Genomic DNA, 17,760 nt, shown 5'->3' with positions numbered 1-17,760 from the left:
CCTTGTGGAGTGTCTTGTTGGGTGATAATGTCACTATGAATAAACGCCACCCATGGTGATCTGACTTGGTTACGGACTTGTTTAGAACTTCTGCTCGGCGCAGCAGTAAGAAATTCTCTCAAAAAATCGCCTCTAAGGTTTTTACGCGTTGAACGCTATTGCTCGACGCACAAATCAGAATTTTCCACAAATTTGAAACAAAGGGCCTACACGACGCAGAAGTCAGGATTTTTCTTATAAATTTCCTTTTTTTATGTTGGTATAATACCACTGCGGGGACTAAAGTAAGAGGCTTTTTGACCGTTACATTTTTTTTGTTCTGCTGCCTGTTTATAGTGCGTTGACTTCAGGGTTCACATAGTGCAGTTCAAAATAGTTGTTCTTACATTCTCATAGGCCTCTAATATTCTAGAGTATAATTGGTGTAGCAGTAGCTTCAGATTCAGCTTCAGCTGCGCACGGTAATGCTGGACACAATAAACATTCCTTGAAACTAGTTGAATTCTTTATTAAACCGTTGAAGTTTAGAGCATTCAACAAAAATTATACAAAATGTGATGATCGAATCTATCACTTCACTTAGTGTCAACTCCTTGTGGCTTGCTTCGTAAATTCGGTTTCAATCAAGTAATCTTTATTCGGACCGTTGACAAAGTAACTTAAACTAAAGTTCTGTGGATTCGAAAACGTATACTGCGCTTTGTACATGTCCTTTTCGCATAAGTGATCGCCGTTGGCCGTTTGCTTTTCGAAATCAATTGACAATTCGTAGAATAAATTGCCGTTTGTGAATTTCTTGACGATTTTGTCTCGGGCCTTATCGTACAGATACACATATTCCTTGTAAGCGGTGTTCTCAACATTCGGACCCAAGTCGCCTTCATATTTTACTTGTAAATCTTCTCGGTAGTCGATGACTAGCACATCATCATTGGTACTCTGTTCAGTTTGGTTTCCCGATTTATTTGGGGCTTGATTTTGTAGCGTAAATTTTGCTGTTCCTTCAGCTGTTCCAAAATTGCCGAGAACGCGCTTTATCGACCATATTCCTACCAGATTTTCGAAAATTTGTTTCGTAGACTGCATTTTAACAATGAACCTCATTCAAATCAAAAGCAAATGATCTTGTAACTGGGTAATGTCAACTGATGACGTTATAGTGTGATCCCCGACGATAGATTGAAGTTTTTTGACCCTCTCTGTCGATATGAAAACATCTCTCCCTCATCAGTGCGGAATGGGTAGTATGACGTTTATTATTGTATATTTATATGTCATGAGCTGCTAGAGCTGTCTCTTCTCTCGACGAAGTTCACTTTGACAAAATAAATATTTTTGTTAAAGTCATTGCTGAACGCGCTAAAATTTGAAACAGAGAGAGACATGTTCTGTACCTACGAAAATAACTATGATGACATTCTGGATTTGGTCTGTTCTGGATTCTGACATGGTTATTTACGTATCTGTTGTGTACGCTATATTTTCGGCAATTTCACGAGTTGTAGCCCGAACGAAGTGAGGGCAACAAGCGAAAGTGCCTAAAATAAGCCGTCCACAACAGATGCGTATACAACTTTTCATGCTGAGGGCCTAATTTACGAGGGAAATTCCGTAATTTATGCCCAAGTCATGAAAAAGACTATGTGCCCCAAAAGGCATTACAATTTTTCTTACGAATATGTTGCTGATCAACAAACGTCGACGTTATTAATGCAACTAATTTAGTTTCCTATGAAATATAATTGGATTACAACTAGACTGGCTTACTGGCCCTACGTTAGGGTGGTCCATAATACACTTTGTTTAATTTCTTAGCAATTCTGAAAGCACTTGGCAGCCATTTTGTTAGGAGACCGGAAATTTTACCGACGCTTTACATTCGTTAATACCTTTCAAACAAACAAAAATTCATGAAATTCGGTCAAAATCACTCATCTTCGAACTTAGCCTGTCTTTTGACATTACCAAACGAAAAAAAAAGAATTTTCAAAGTCGGATGCGTTTTACTCAAGTTATCGTGCGGACAGACGGACAGACTGACATTTTTTTTCACTGATTTGGCATCTCTAGACAACCACAATAGGTTTCCCCTTACTCAGGGAGTCCAATTCGACGTGTTACAAACGTATGCGTAAACCTATAAGACCCCAGTACTTCGTACGGGTCTAATAAAATGAAAATGAGTGCGTTTGAATCCGTTTATTAAATCGTTATGTCCTCCGCTATGACATTCGACCTTAGATCATACCTGGTAGTTTATATAAATTCTAAAATGGTATCAACACCAATGTTCTGAAAGAACCAGGTTAAGACAACTCTGAGTTTATCACGAAGGCGGTGACACACAAAATGAGTTCAACGGCTACGAAGTTTATATCAAAAAGGCAACGTAACAAAAACAAAATTCCGAATTTTCCTAAAAACATTTTCTTTAAGTTGATTTCACACACAATCTCTACTGAGTGCGTTTACCGATTTCGGTGTCACCCGCCCTCGTGGGTGTCTTAACCTGTTCTTTCAGAACCTTGATCAACACAGTCCGATGTATGCTATAAAAACAAGTAGATATCGTACTCTTGAGTGACGATGGCTCAATTGATTGGCACTTGAGCTGCAAGGTGGCAACTTCATTTACCGAAGATCACGATATGTTGAAAATATATGGAAAAATAAGAGACATGATGGTCTTTGCTCATACTCATTTTTTCATAGAATAGTGACGCCCTATACGGTGCAGCTCAGGTGTCAACATGGAATTTTTGACTAATCATACATAGACTGGTATTTCGTACGTATTTCATGTCGCGGACGCATTTTCCACGGGCTAGGGAAAAATCTCCGAGTGTATTATCGTCGGGGACGATAATATCGTTTTTGAAACGATAATATCGTCGCTGTGTCGATATTATCGTTTTCTGTAACGACGATAATATTGTATTAGACGACAATAATATCGTTTTCCGGACGATAATATCGTTTTCTGTAACAATATTATCGTCAGTGCAACGATATTATCACCCATGAAACGATATTATTGTTTTTGCGAGGATAATATCGTTTCATGCAACAATATTATCGTTTCTGCAGTGATAATATCACCAGTGAAACGATATTATCGTCCTTGAAACGATATTATCACCGATTGAAACGATATTATCACCGATTGAAACGATATTATCACCGATTGAAACGATATTATTGTTTTTGCGACGATAATATCGTTTTATGCAACAATATTATCGTTTCTGCAGTGATAATATAACCCGTAAAACGATATTATCGCCGATTGAAATGATATTATAGTTTTTGATACGAAATTATCGTATCAGACGACAATAATATCGTTTTCCGGACGATAATATCGTTTTCTGAAACAATAATATCGTCCTAGCAACGATATTATCGTCCATGAAACGATATTATTGCCGCTGCAACGATAATACACTCGGAGATTTTTCCCGTCACCATTTTCCACAGTTAAAAATACATCCATACCATGACCGAAAAACAAAATTCCATCAAACTGCAGATTATTATCGGGTATGATCGGCAACTTGACTGGACTTAACAAAACTGTGTTTTTGGTAGAATATCAGCCCTAAAAAGTACGCTAGGGGTCTTTGGGTATGAGGGTGAGTCTCTCGATGGCTGTACTGAAATTTCTGAAAAAATTCTCAAAACATGTCTGTATGGAAAGTAACATCTGTGAATTTTTGCAGAATTTTTGGACCCCTCGTTAGGGGTGAAAAAATTCACTCGAAAATAGTTTTGAAAAATTGTATGTGTTCTACCATTTTTAAAAATCTGAAAAAATTATGTAAAATACATGTCTATAAGACCAATCAATAGTCAAAATACCGAGTAAGTTCTGTACATCTAGCGTATGAAAAAAAAATCATTAAATTTTTCTCTAAATTTTTACAGATTTTTACGTCAACACTGGAGAGAAGTAAATGAAAAACAAGTCACATTTTCGTCAATAACTCCACTATAACTCCATTTAGGAGTTCGATACTACACTAAAAGTAGTTCTAGGCCAAGACCTTTCGAATGATGTATCATAAGCTTTAGTTCCTTTGGGGGCACTTATTACATACGGTGACCTTTTACTTAATTCTGTTCATAATTTCGTGTCTCGAATAAGTCTTAGATTTGCTCCACTAAAAAAATTTGGAGTGAGGGAATTGTCGATCTAACTGGAATATATTTTTAGAGGCTGTTCTTAGCTACAACATAAGAAAGCATTCAACTTTTTCCAACTAAAAATTCTACGAAAATATTAGGAAAAATGAGGCACTCACTCACCTAAGGCTCGAAACAGGTTAGGTCAATTTGAAACCTGACCTGGAAAGCCTGAAATCTGACTCGAACTGAACCTGATCTGACAAACGTGTAACTTTGAATAGACAAAAAACAAAATTTTCGAGTTCCGCAACAACACGAATTCAGGTTAAAGCTGAAACAAGTCAGGTCAAGTTTAATTTGAAACAGGTTATAGGTCAGGTCATATTTGAATCACGTAAATTACAGGTCAGGTCAGGTCGACCTAAACCATTAGCTATTCTGCCCGACAACGCAAGAAAAAATTAGTAAAAAAAATCATACATTTCTCTCAAAATCTTGCATCTTTTTTATGCATTTTAGGAGGGAAGTATTCTACAAGTACACGGGCTGGTAATGCCGCATTCATCCTATTCTCAGACGTCCCACTAATTTTTGGGGTGTCCGACCTATAATAAATCGGACATTTTTCGCAAAAAAGTCGGACAAAATCGGACATTTTTCGCAGAAAAGTCGGATAAGTGAGACTTGTGATATAAAATACGACCACAAATATTAAACTAACGACATAATTACACTCGCGGAATTTTGAAACTCAAGTAAAACACAGAAACAGAAAATTTGTCGGTTTTCAAAATTCCGTGTGTGTATTACCATAATCTTTTTGAGTGGACAATAATATTTAAATGTTACTAGCCAATGTCTAAATTTAATATATCCATTTACCGAAGTCGGTAAAAGTTCGGTAATCATTAACTACAGACTTCGGGTTGCATTTTAGTGACGTAGTGATAATGCTGTCATTACCATAGTATGGTAACCATACTATGTACAGTTTCCTCCTAGATATGTACTACTATGTGCTACAGGACAATTTAATGTATGAAATTACCGATAAAATACCGAATGGTAAATTACGATGAATTTTTAACACAAAATATGTTAATAGTACAAATACAAATACAGAAGCAAAAATCTGTACACATTCAAATATAGCGGTGATTACATCATTTTCAAGTCATTAAAATGCTAACCAAAGTCTGTTGATAGTGATTACCTAAATGGATTCCCTAGTCTGAAACTTCTAACCTTCATCGAATTCTATGTTTTTCACAAGAAAATACCAGTGGGTGACTTAACCACACACTGCTTTAGATTTCATGCAAATAAAATTAAATGAACGCGAGCGAAGCGAGCGAAATTTCTTCCTATTCATTTTCCAAGGATTAAAAGTTTTCTATCTGAAAAAGTTGTGAAAGTGTTATTTCTGAAGAAAAGTCGGACAAAGTTTGACAATTTTTGATGAAAAGTCGGACAAATCGGACAAATCGTACAAAGTCGGACAAATGTTGGAAAAGTCGGACAAATCGGACATGTGGGAGGTCTGCCTATTCTTGTGTAGGGCTGCTCAAAAATTTGGTTTAAAAAAATTGAATTGTAGTACTGCAATGCCATTTCAAGAGATAATAATCAACATTGCTGAAATGAACGATGATCAAAGAAAAATAAAAATCCTCAGTTTGCCGTTTCAAACAGAAAAGTTTTACATTTTCGCTATAATTTCCTTAACCACATCCATTCGATTTATTGTTGCCACTGGATCATGAACTAAGTTGTAGTGGCTTGGTGTCACTGGTTCGCTCATAAATCGTTCGTATAATTCACTTTTTTGCTGCTCAAGATGCAGCGCATCTTCCTTCAACGGTACACCGAATGCATCGGCTAGCGTGCAACTGCTTTTCCGAAACTTCTGCAAATTTGGAAAACTTCCGGCGCATTGCGATATTTCGTCAGCAAAGAGAACATATTCGGGATGCGGAAACTGTTGCCGCGGATGGGTATTTCGAATGGTTTCTTCAATTTTCAACCCTTCCGACATAGCAGTGGCATTGGGTGACGAGACTCTTCCACTTAGCACTCTAGCTGCGAATCTGGCTTGTTGTTCTATGACTGAAAAGTAGGGTCCTTTGTACATGCCGACAAAAAACATATTTTTCACGTCTGGATGGCAACATTCTTTGAACAATATCACCGGCTGAAGGCGATCCGTTTGATCATACAATATTTTTTGTAAAATGTCGTTGTCCAGAAAGTTCAGCTCTGGATTGTAGCCGGTACAGAAGATAATTGCGTCAACATCGAGTGTGTCGCCATTTCGAAAGCGAACTGTACTGCCGCTGATTTCCGATATCGGTTGTCGTATAGGAACGAGCGTCTTTTGTTCGACTTGATGTAAATATTTATCGGATACCGTCACATAGTAAGGTCGATTGAAATGTTGCGGATCGATTGATAATTCGGGAATGATCTGCTGCTCTTCACATATGCTGGCCATGTACTTATTTTTGGAAGTACTAGATTCGTCAACCGAGGCTGTTGTTGTTGTTAACTGGTAAAAACTTCGAGTGTAAAATAGCAGGTCCAGCGGCAGGCTTTTCCTTCCGCTTTTCTTGTCTGGAAGATGTCGCTTTAATATCCAAAATGGCTCGCGAAAACAATGATACGATACGGAAGCATGATTGGAAACGTCCGATGCTATTTCTGCTCCACTAAAGCTACCTCCAACAGTCAAAGTCCTCATCCCAGCAAATATTTCGCCTGACCGGTACTCTTTACTGTGAATTGCTTTTCCACGAAAGCTATCTAGTCCCGGTATGTCTTGAGGTATGTGAGCTTTGGAAAAAATTCCGGTTGCAACAATTACCCCCTCGAATGAGTCTGTTTGTACCGACGAATCGTTTTCAATCCATTGAACAGTCCACCCATTCAAACCAACGTCCTCCGATTTGTTGTTCATTGCCGACACTTTCACCACTTTCGAATTGAATTTTACGTAGTCCCTGACATTCCACCGGCTCGCATATTCGTTCAAGTAATTTAACATTGCCGCTGCTGATGGAAACATTTCAGCATCCGGAGGCCAGTGAAAGTCTCCAAACGATGTGGTGAATTTCGAGATGTTTGTATGCATTGTATTCCAAACGGCTCCGCTTGGACTCCACACACCACCAATATCACTTTCACGTTCGAAAATCGTAGGAATGAGACCATTTTGCAGTGCTTCTTTGGCTGCAACCAATCCGGAGGGCCCAGCTCCTAAAATTGCGATTTTCTTTGGCATTTCCCTATCGGTAGCTGATCATCCAACTAACAATTATTAAGGCTGAAAAAGATTGAATTTTCTTAATGATTCAACAAAATCAATATAAGCTGAAGCACTGCACTGATTCTAGCATGAACATAGAAAATAGGCTGATGAAATCACAGTTGGCACTGTATTTCCTTTATAAAGAGACTTTCTTTCGTTGTGTGAGTTAAAAGATACAATAGAAGCAATCCTAAGCGGCAGCTCTTATCACTAAAGCCTCCAAATTTGACTCTCGTCAACTCAGTGTTCATGCTAGTAGCAGTGCTGACGGGTTCTGTAAATTGGGGAATGAAACAACTTTCATATTTAGGCGAGCCAAAAACGTCACATTCTGTTACCATATAAAGGGCCAAACCGAAAACTGATTTTCTCCCAGTTTTTCGTCACAGTTGTGTCAAATTCTGATTGCAATTTGACTTTTCAGTGATATTCCACCATTGTATATGTTACTCGAATCAAAAAGGTGCAGTTTTTGATCACGGTGGTAAAGACGTCTCTACCACCTGAGTCAAAAATTGCACCTTTTTGGTCCTAGTCACATAACATACTGTCACCATTTGAATTCCACTGTCATCATCATTGATTGTGCGCCTATCGTACAACATCAGTATGTGTGTACAGTACATTATACATTATACACCACCACAAACTACACAGTCTGTTGAAGGTTTAACTTGAACGCACTGCTGATAATTCTCTTTCTTGGAACAATAGTTATTTGCCTCTCATCGTAAGACGATCTAACATAATTGAACACATTTTATGGCACCAGTACTCACCTTGGTTGTACGTTTATATATTATTTCGACAATGACCAACTGGAGGTGTGTTCAGAGGTAGTTTTTTAAGTAAAATTCGTAAAAGAATATAATCAAGTGTTTTGAGTGTACGTACAAAATGTTATAAGTAAGATACTTCGACTGTGTAGTGTAGTCTTTCTTGCGCGTTAACAAACAATCTAATATTTTATCTGTACTTTGAGTGGTTTCTAATAAATTTGTATAGTTACAGTGCAGATGTGCCTGTTCGTGTTGTGAAACTGAAACGTGATGTTTTCAGATTGACACATTGAAGTCATGCTCGGCAATATGTTGAATCAGTGAATTTTGACAACATTAAATATTTATTGTTTACTTACAACTGCGACCTTGTTGATTGCCACCACTTGTTCTACGCAGATGTATTTATCGCAAAGCAAGAAAGAAACTGACACTGACATGCATAACAGCTGTTTTTGACTGTAAATGAAACTTCTGTGTATTCCAATCTTTTGAATTTAAGAAGAGACGTCGAAGACGTTGGTTATTGTTAAGGCTGTATCGTTGATTGGTGCGACCAATCACTTAAAGTCTTTAATTACGATTTTGAGTAAAAATGGAAAACTATAAATTCTACGAGTCATTAATAATATGGAGGGACGGGACAGAGAGTAAAGTAAAGTGCAAGTATATAGCAAGTATATATACGCTTATGCTTTTAAACCAACGTTAGGGTGTATACAAACAAAAAGAAAATCCTGTAAGGCGATAATATCATACGTTCTGGTATATTAATATGAGGATGGGACAGCCATTTCAAGTGTATGCTAAATCGTTCATCTGGTTCAAGTTTCCTTGAAGAGTATACCGCCCAAAAACCACTTACAGTGGAAGTGTGACGCAAGTCCTTTTATCCACTTACAAGAAAACTGATGTCGTTGACGCTTATAGCGTCGACACGCAAACAGAAACAGCTACGCTCACGGCCTGTGGTTTTTAATAGACGTTTTAGCGTAGTACGAAGTACTGGGGCTTACAAGATTAATATGCCGTTTGTAGCATGTTGAATTCGAAGCAGACGGTAAGGGCAAAGCATTTGCCTATGTTCATAGATAACGAATCCGCAATAAAAAAAATGTCCGCCCGTCCGTGACCCCTATAACTTGAGTAAATCACAAAATTCTTTTTTTTTTTCCCGTGTGGCTATGTCAAAAGACAGGCTAAGTTCGAAGTTTGGAGATTTTGTGTCGACCCCTCCCGATACGTCAAATAAAAGGTATTTACAATACCGATCGACAAAAAAAAGTTTATGAAAATTGGATAACCGACTCGTGAGTTAGCGCTCTTGATGTGAACCAGGTACAGGACGGGAAGCAGTTTTTGTTTGTAGGTCGGCCAAATTTGACCGGATTTCGACTTTCGTAATTGCGTATGCGCAATTTTAAAAATGAACCCTTTCAGTAAATTTGCACATGCTACGGCTACGGACGTATTATGGTTCCGGACGAAATAGGATCAGTTTTAATCAGTTGTTTCCACTATCATCGTCATCTGCCATTTGTGACGCATTTCTTTTTTGCGTGTCCAAGCTTTTAGCGTCACCCTCACCGATATCAGTTTTTTTGTAAATGGATAAACGGACTTGCGTCACACTTCCATCGTAGGTAGTTTTTGGGCGATATCAGTTCTTTTGAAAGGTTTGGGTCATCTATTCAATCGAATTTTCATTGAAACATAGGACTGCACAGATCCGAACGATTGTATCCACCTCTTAAACTCAGCCGAAAGACATTGCTGCATATTTAAAGCGCTAATATCTTCCATATGGGAAAAATCCTGAGACATGTGCCGACTAGCATCAAAAACTCTATAACTTTGTCGTTGAAACGAACTTTCTATCTGTTATATTTTCGGAGTAATGCATCTCATAACTGAATCACGGTGCAGTTGAACAAAAGTTAAATAGGGTCGTGACACCACATCTGATTCTTAGAACTGCACTGAAAATTTCTGCCAAAACCAGCTAGCAGTTCAAAAAAAAGAAGCTAACCAAGGTTGGTAAAATTCATCAATGCGAGACAAAAAAAATATAAATACACACGTATGATGCCCGTATCCTGAGGACTTGCGTCACGGCGCCTTAGGCCTTACTAACGTACCGCCATGATCGTCTAATTTTTCTTTATCACAACGATCTGTATATGCCTTACGGCTAAACCTCTCAGTTCTAAAATTTCACTCCGTCTCTTACATAATGTACTGGTGATCGTAAGACTGTTACGGCTATAAAAATGTTATCATGTTTCCACGTAATTTCAGATAAAATTATTTCGATTGCTAATTGTTTTACTTTTATTTACAAACGGTGTCTTAATAAACGCATCATTTTACTTCGTATAGGCAGTCTTGTTTGCAAGCGGTGTGTGTGTAGTAGACGAAGCAACAGCCGGCAAAACAGATAATGAAAAAAGGCAATGATCAACAGGAACTGTCGATACTCGATGGACAGACTGGATCAGAATTAGCATCGAATAATGAACAGGACGTGGATGTGGTCGATGCAATATTGAGCGATCTAGGTGGAACGTTTCGGAAGTATCAAATTATCAACTACATTCTGTTTTGCATTCCGTTTGCTTTGTCTGGCACATTCGCCTTGAGTTACGTGTTTACTGCACTGAATTTGAATTACCGGTAAGATTAATGTTCAAATTATCAAAATGGTGGAATGAACCCGAGCTTTGTCTACGCTTGAAATTATAAAAACTCTAATTCCATCCACAACAGCTGTTACATTCCAGAATGCGAAGAAATCGAGAACACATTATTTGTGCCGGATTGGTTGGAAGCTGTAGTTCCGTTTTCAAATGGTAAACCGACATCGTGTAACCGCTATGAATCGAACAATTTCACGTCCGAATGTGTAGCAGCAAGATTTAACGAATCCAGCATCCAGCGCTGCGATGAATTCATTTATGAAACCACAGAGAGATCGATTGTGAATGAGGTGAGTGAAACGTTCATAGTTTCCACACTTATTTCACTAAGTCCCACACACTTGTGGTCCACTTTTCAATCCTAACGTTTTGTTCTATACATTTCAAAACAACATCTACCATCCCAGAATTTGAAATTATTGTTGATTCCACCCACAGTTCGGTCTACAATGCGACAACAATTTGTGGAAATTGGCAATGGTTGGTACGGCAAACAATATCGGCCGATTTGTCTTCACACCACTTATGGGCTACATGTCCGATCGTTTCGGCCGTAGAACGATTTTGATTGCTGGCGTTCTGGGCAGCGTTATATTCGCTTACATACGATCGCTTGCGCCGAACTACAACACGTTTGTCATATTTGAATTTTTAGACGCGGGCATCGGCTCGGTCACATACTCTGCCTCGTTCATTTTGGCAATGGAATGGATTGGCGTTAGAGACCGGATTCTTTTGGTCACTCTTATAACGGCCACATATCCATTCGGACAAATATTTTTAGGATTGACTGCTAGAGCCATCCAAGACTTTCGTCGTCTGTTACAAATCATCTACGCACCAGGGTTGTTGATTTTGATTTACCTTTGGGTGTCACCCGAAAGTATTCGTTGGCTGATTGTTAATGGCCATAAAAATCGCGTGTTAAAAACCCTTGCGCGAGCAGAACGAATGAATGGAATTCGGTTATCGCAAAAAACCATTGACTTGATAAACCAGGAACGGACGGGGAGAGACAATGTTCGAATAGAGAAAGACGATCGGATAATTGACGTTCTGAAGAAGCGAGTGTTTCTCGTACGACTAGCAATATGCACATTTGCATGGATAAGCAGCGCATTCGTTTCGTACGGCATTAGTTTGACGTCGGTGTCCCTAGCTGGCGATAAGTATGTCAATTTTGTTGTCGTCGCCGTAGCAGGTATTCCCGCAATGGTATTGTGTTACTTCATGATGGAATGGTTCGGCAGGCGATGGACATTGTTCTCATCGTTTTTAATCGGTGGAACATCAATTATATGCTCGAAGCTTATGCCGGTTCATCTGGGCGCATTGTCCATCACATTGTTCTTCGTGGGAAAACTATTTATTACGGTGGCATTCACTGGCCTGTACATCTATACCAGCGAATTGTGGCCGACTAACATGCGACATAGTATCATGGGGCTGTGTTCGACAATGGGCAGAATAGGGGCTATGTTTGCACCATTTGCTCCACTACTGGTAGGTATTGAAGGCTTGACATAACGATCACTGTAACTGTTCTCTGTTCTCCCTTTAAAGAGTCAATACCTTGACATATTGCCGTACCTGACATTTGGTGCAATGGCACTTATTGCCGCTATGTTGATACTCTTGTTACCTGAAACGCGAAACAAAAAGCTACCGGACAGTTTGTATGAAGCGGAAAATATTGCTGACCAGTAGTGAACGACCGACTGGAATTGTTTAATGCTCAGAGGAGATTTAACAAATATTTTTATATTTTTTTTTGTTCTTTTTAAATAAATTTGATATTCTGCCGTGGCTACAAAATTCGATCTTCGAATTTCTTTAACAAAACCAGCACGCAGATAATTCGACTATGAACAGCTGCTCGCCCACTTAAATTATGTTCGAGTCATTGAATTACGTTAAAAATATAGATAGCCATATAGTGCATTGTTCGTTTTTCCTAGAATTTTTGCATCTTCAGACAATACAAGTTTGTGATAAACACAATCAATGAATCGGTGTTTCGATAGTCAGCACGATCAATTTGTATGCAAAGAGTTACATTGTATATAGAATGAATGACAGAATGTTATCATAAGTAGTTGAAAAGCAGTCTTTATAATCTTCCAGCAAATGGTTTTGTTTTAAAGAGCTAGCTATGGTTCTGTAGAAAGACTATTGGCACTGAGTCCGAATGCACAATATAGTATGGCTAATTACCGATATTTCATGGAAGAACGTTTTTTGGAGGAATGTAGTCGGTCATAAGGTGTCCCGAAAAATTCATCAAAATTCAGTGCCGTAGCTACATGGGGGCTGAGGTGTGCTCAGCACACTCTGAGAGACCCTTGAGCTTGGGACACGCTGGACTAAACCTATAAAAAATATTAATATTACCATAAGGTTCAGGCAGTTTTAACAGCAGTTGAAGGTGAGTGGCTGATCACTATTTAGTACTAAGTTCACGTTCATCTAGCCAGTGGCGGATTAACCTATCACCATATCGAGACATTGCCTTGAGCAGTTAAGGACACTGCGACTGCGAATTACAAAGTTTTGAAGTAGAAAATCAAAAAATTTCCCGCTTTCTTCGATCGCGATCACTTCACAAAAGTAAATATCACAGAGCCCTGGAATCCGCCACTACACTATATCTGCCTTTTATTGTCGCAGACCTATCCTAAAAAGCGGCTAAAGTAGAGAAATATCTTTATTTATAAAACAAAGTGTGCTGCCCTCTTAGAGAAGGTTGCCCGTCCACACAGTATATCCATCAATAATAAATTACAAAATATTTACAGTCAAAATTGAACGCTAAATTATTAGTGACTAGGTACCATATATGTGGTTCTTAATAATCCGGATCGTATCGACCAGAATGTCTTCCTGATCCAGACGTCCTAGAATAGTTATTTGTGTATCTGTTTTGGACGATTGTTTTAGGCAATTTCGCGAGTTGTAAGGGGTCGAAAACCCGAGAAAAATCTCGAAACTCCCTCATTTTCGGCCCCGACACATGAAAATTTATTTTTTCGGTATTTATAATCAGGAGGAAAAAATACCCATAGGTTTTCGAACTCGTAACTGATACGTACGCGGTGTCCAGTAGTGGTCTACTAATTAGTAGAATATAACCAACACAGTTGACAAAAATCTCAAAGAAATTTTTTAATTGCAGTCGAAAACTCGAAACCGAAAACTCGAAAATTTAGCTTCCATGATTTGTTGTTTATCCATCACAAACCCCTAATATTAACTCAACATACTTTCTTTTTAAAACTCTATTTTCGTCTTGCACTCCTTATAAAAGCAACCCTGTCAAAATGTGAAGCCATTTTGCCATTTCAAATCCATTTTTCCAAGTGGGGTCATTCGAAAGCTACATTCAAGTACTTGCACAGACATTTCGTCAAGAATTTCAGTTCAAGAATTATGGAAAGTTCGATTTCTGGGACGATTTTCCCAATGAAAATTACGATTTACTGTTATGTAAGCTACTATTTCGTGAGACTAACATTTTTATTGGTCCCGTTCCCCGATGAATAGTAGGTTACAGTGCATGCTGCGAAAATGATTCATTACATGGGGGAACAATTTTGAGATACGAGCAACTCACAAGTGTGTGTTTAATTTATTGCTTGCCCCAAGCGAAAATTGATTCTTACATATCAATTTGGCCCCTGCGAAAATGGTCGATTACATGAGGGATATTTGTGTGACACTATCGTCAAGGAATCTCTATTTTCGCGGGGTGCACAGTCATTCACGTAAAACGAGTTTTCGCGGGGTGCAGCCAGATGAAGGAGAATGCATCATCTGAAATATTTAATGCCTTCCAACAGAAAGAAAGAAAATAATTATTGATGTTTTGTGTTTTTGAACACAAATTTTCCAGTGGCGTGAGTTGAATGTCGCAAAAGCATTTGAATTATTTCGAAAAGAAAATCACAAAACTGAAAGTGTCAGTCATTTTTTGCTCCAGCAATAAATTCAATGTTTGTAATGAACACATGGCAAACACTTTTAGTTGCGTATTTTTCACTTATATTCGAGAACACTAAACACTTTGCTTATGTTAGACATTATTCACTTCACTTCACTGCAAAATTTTTATTCTAAATAACGAAAACAACAAAATTAATGCATTATCCTGAAACGGAAAAACAATTCAGTGACAAGCCGACTGTTGTGACCGTTGTGACGTGTATTGAGATTACTGCTGTAACAATACCAACATAACATTAGTGTTGTTTTCGGGATTTTTTTCTTCGTAGACGTGTGAGCCAATTTCGGAGGGTTCGGCGGTATACTAGATTCGTTGTTACTGCGTTAAGGAATTGATATGTAAGAATCAATTTTCGCTTGGACAAGCAATAAAATAGAATACAGTGCAAGCTGCTGCCATGATTCATTACTTGGGGAAACAATTTTGAAACTCGCAACTCACGCGTGTGTGTTTAAGCGCCTCGGTTTGAAAACTGTTATTTTGACGCGGGTAGTTACATACCTCGCCTTCGGCTCGGATATGCAAACTCTACCCTTGTCAAAATAATAGTTTTCAAACCTTGGCGCTTAAACACACACTTGTGAGTTGCTCGTATCTCAAAATTGTTCCCCCATGTAATGAATCATTTTCGCAGCATGCACTGTAACCTACTATTTGTGACTGATCGTGGAGTAACTTATCCAAAAACAATGTCTAATCCTGACGTTCATACTACTTCTTTGTTCGAGACACAAAACATCTATTATATTTTTGGCCATTTTTCGGCTAACGTTTGGACTTTGAACATGTTTGAAGTCACCAGAGGTAAATTCCTAATAGTGCGTCCGCTAAGGCTGGGAAATACACTAGGATTGTGCAAATTGAGGTAAAATTGATTTTATGATTTTATTATGATCTGAAATTGGCATGAAAATTCAGTGAAGCCAAAGTGACATAACGGCCGCCCAGGCGGAACGAGTGAGCTGCAAGAGTTGCCCTGATGATTTTGGAATCATCATTCCATACAGATCATAATAAAATCATAAAAACAATTTTACCTCAATTTGCACAATCTTTTGCCTTAGCGGACACACTACAAAAATAAGTGACGTCTTCATGGTCCATTGTCTTACCTTGAACTATCGACCTGCAGGGAATTCAGACGATTGTTGGAATTTTTTCTAAAAGAAATTGTATTTTCGTAGATATTGACTTTGAAGGTCGAACGGATTTTTCGGTCATTTTGTTCCAAAATATTCATGGTAAACAACATGGGACAAAGAAAAATCTTAAAGAATTTAAGGCGTATGGAATTGCACAAAGTCAGTATTCGTGCAATCATCGTCTTTTCATCGGAACATTAAAAATAAAACAAACGGCAACAACAGACTGATTGATTATTTAAATAAAATTTTTATTTCTTCATATTAATATGTTGGATAATTCTTATTTTAATCTAAAGTCTAATTACTTCGTAATATTTATCTGCACAAAAAAGTAGTTTTACACTTAATATTTTACAATAATATTGGCGAATAGTAATGAACAAAACTAAAAATAAAAAATTTATCTTTTATTGTAATTGTGTTAGGAGATCATCGCGTTAACAAAATTTGTTGTTAGAGAACACAAGCGTGAAAACTATAAAAACGTTAAGACAAGCGCAGAGCGTAACATTTAAATATCGTTCTTAAATGACCCGACCGAACTGGTTGGTCACTAAAGTAATATAAACATTTCAAGTCTATGCCTATGTTCAATTCAGAAATAAAATATTTCTTGAACTATGCGTTGCCTAACACACAAGATAAAAATTTAATTAAAAAAAAATTATTTGATTTCGAAAATTACGAGTTGCATACAGCATTTATCTTAGTAAAAAGCAATAAAACTTTTACCTTACGTCACTGAGTAGAAAATAGAAAAATTTACTCTTATTTGATGGATTAAAACTGGTTCGTACGACATTGCACACAGGCGACGTAAGTATCGAATTGGTTCACTGTATTGCATTAAAAGAAAAACCAAACAAAGAAATAAGTAAACTTAACTACCTCGACTGGGACTTGAACCCAGAACCGTTCGTTTTGATTTAAATTCGAACCATTCTCCCAATTAAATTATCGAGGTTTGTATTCACTTTTTCATTTGTCTTTTTTTTAGTGTTAATAAGCCGGTTAGTAGTAATTTTCTTTGTTATTCTAAAAATGTAGTTTGAGCATTACGAGTCGATCAACTTTTTTGCGACACATGGAGTAAAGCTTTCAAAGCAAAGATTTGAACTGATTTTCTCATATCGATAATAAAACTTTCAGAGTGTCAATTCTCGTGAATTTAAGAATTCGTAGCTTGAAAGTTGTCCACAAATTCTTGAATTCTCGAGAATTGGCACCCAGGGCGACCATTCTCGTATTTTCATAGCTCAAAATATTCTTAACTTGACAGTTGCATGTATAAGATCCATTCCCACAAGAACTGACAAGTTACGAATTCTTTAAGTTACAATTGCTTTAAGAATCGGCGCCCATATTTAAATATTAAAGGTAGAGACTGTCGGATCAACATAAAAACCTGAATTTATATGAGAATTTTGGGCTACTGCGTCGTGGAGGCCTCTTATTTAAATTCTGCCCTTTTGCCTTTTCTTGGAGTGCGTTGACAAGACACATCATGCATACGCTGGAAATTTTCATAAAAACGCAACTTTTGACATCGCGCCAAAAATTGAAATCAATCTGTTTTCCTTTGACACTGACAGATTTTCGTATTGATGTTCTTTTTACCGGTTCCGGCTTTTAGCGGTTCTTTTCACTTCCGGTTCGGATACGACCAGAACCGGGTGTGAACTTTTCTTATAATGATAACGTTTTCAATTAT

General features: G+C 37.8%; 2 protein-coding genes across 4 annotated transcripts; one reads left to right on the top strand and one right to left on the bottom strand.

The window, feature by feature from the left end:
• Window positions 1–5,800: 5,800 nt before the first annotated feature.
• LOC119071558 (flavin-containing monooxygenase 5-like) lies at window positions 5,801–8,752 on the bottom strand. 2 transcript variants are annotated; one of them, XM_037176484.1, is made up of 2 exons: window positions 8,568–8,752; window positions 5,801–7,444 (listed from the first exon to the last, which is right to left on the bottom strand). In XM_037176484.1, exon 2 carries the CDS (start codon window positions 7,400–7,402, stop codon window positions 5,825–5,827), a length of 1,578 nt encoding a protein of 525 aa, XP_037032379.1. In that variant the 5' UTR covers window positions 7,403–7,444; window positions 8,568–8,752; the 3' UTR covers window positions 5,801–5,824. The 2 variants fall into 2 exon arrangements, with proteins under 2 accessions (XP_037032379.1, XP_037032380.1); XM_037176485.1 differs by lacking the exon at window positions 8,568–8,752 and adding an exon at window positions 7,768–7,972.
• On the top strand, window positions 8,036–12,721 carry LOC119071556 (solute carrier family 22 member 5-like). 2 transcript variants are annotated; one of them, XM_037176480.1, is made up of 5 exons: window positions 8,036–8,253; window positions 10,588–10,881; window positions 10,975–11,194; window positions 11,343–12,407; window positions 12,468–12,721. In XM_037176480.1, the coding sequence occupies exons 2-5, from the start codon at window positions 10,649–10,651 to the stop codon at window positions 12,609–12,611; spliced, it is 1,662 nt and encodes a 553-aa protein (XP_037032375.1). In that variant the 5' UTR covers window positions 8,036–8,253; window positions 10,588–10,648; the 3' UTR covers window positions 12,612–12,721. The 2 variants fall into 2 exon arrangements, with proteins under 2 accessions (XP_037032375.1, XP_037032376.1); XM_037176481.1 differs by having other exon boundaries at window positions 8,098–8,265.
• Window positions 12,722–17,760: the final 5,039 nt, after the last annotated feature.

This window comes from Bradysia coprophila (assembly GCF_014529535.1).
Source record: "Bradysia coprophila strain Holo2 chromosome IV unlocalized genomic scaffold, BU_Bcop_v1 contig_5, whole genome shotgun sequence".
NCBI classification, from domain to species: Eukaryota; Metazoa; Arthropoda; class Insecta; order Diptera; family Sciaridae; genus Bradysia; species Bradysia coprophila.
Note: the sequence above shows the minus strand (reverse complement) of the source record. Positions and strands in the feature narration are given on the sequence as shown.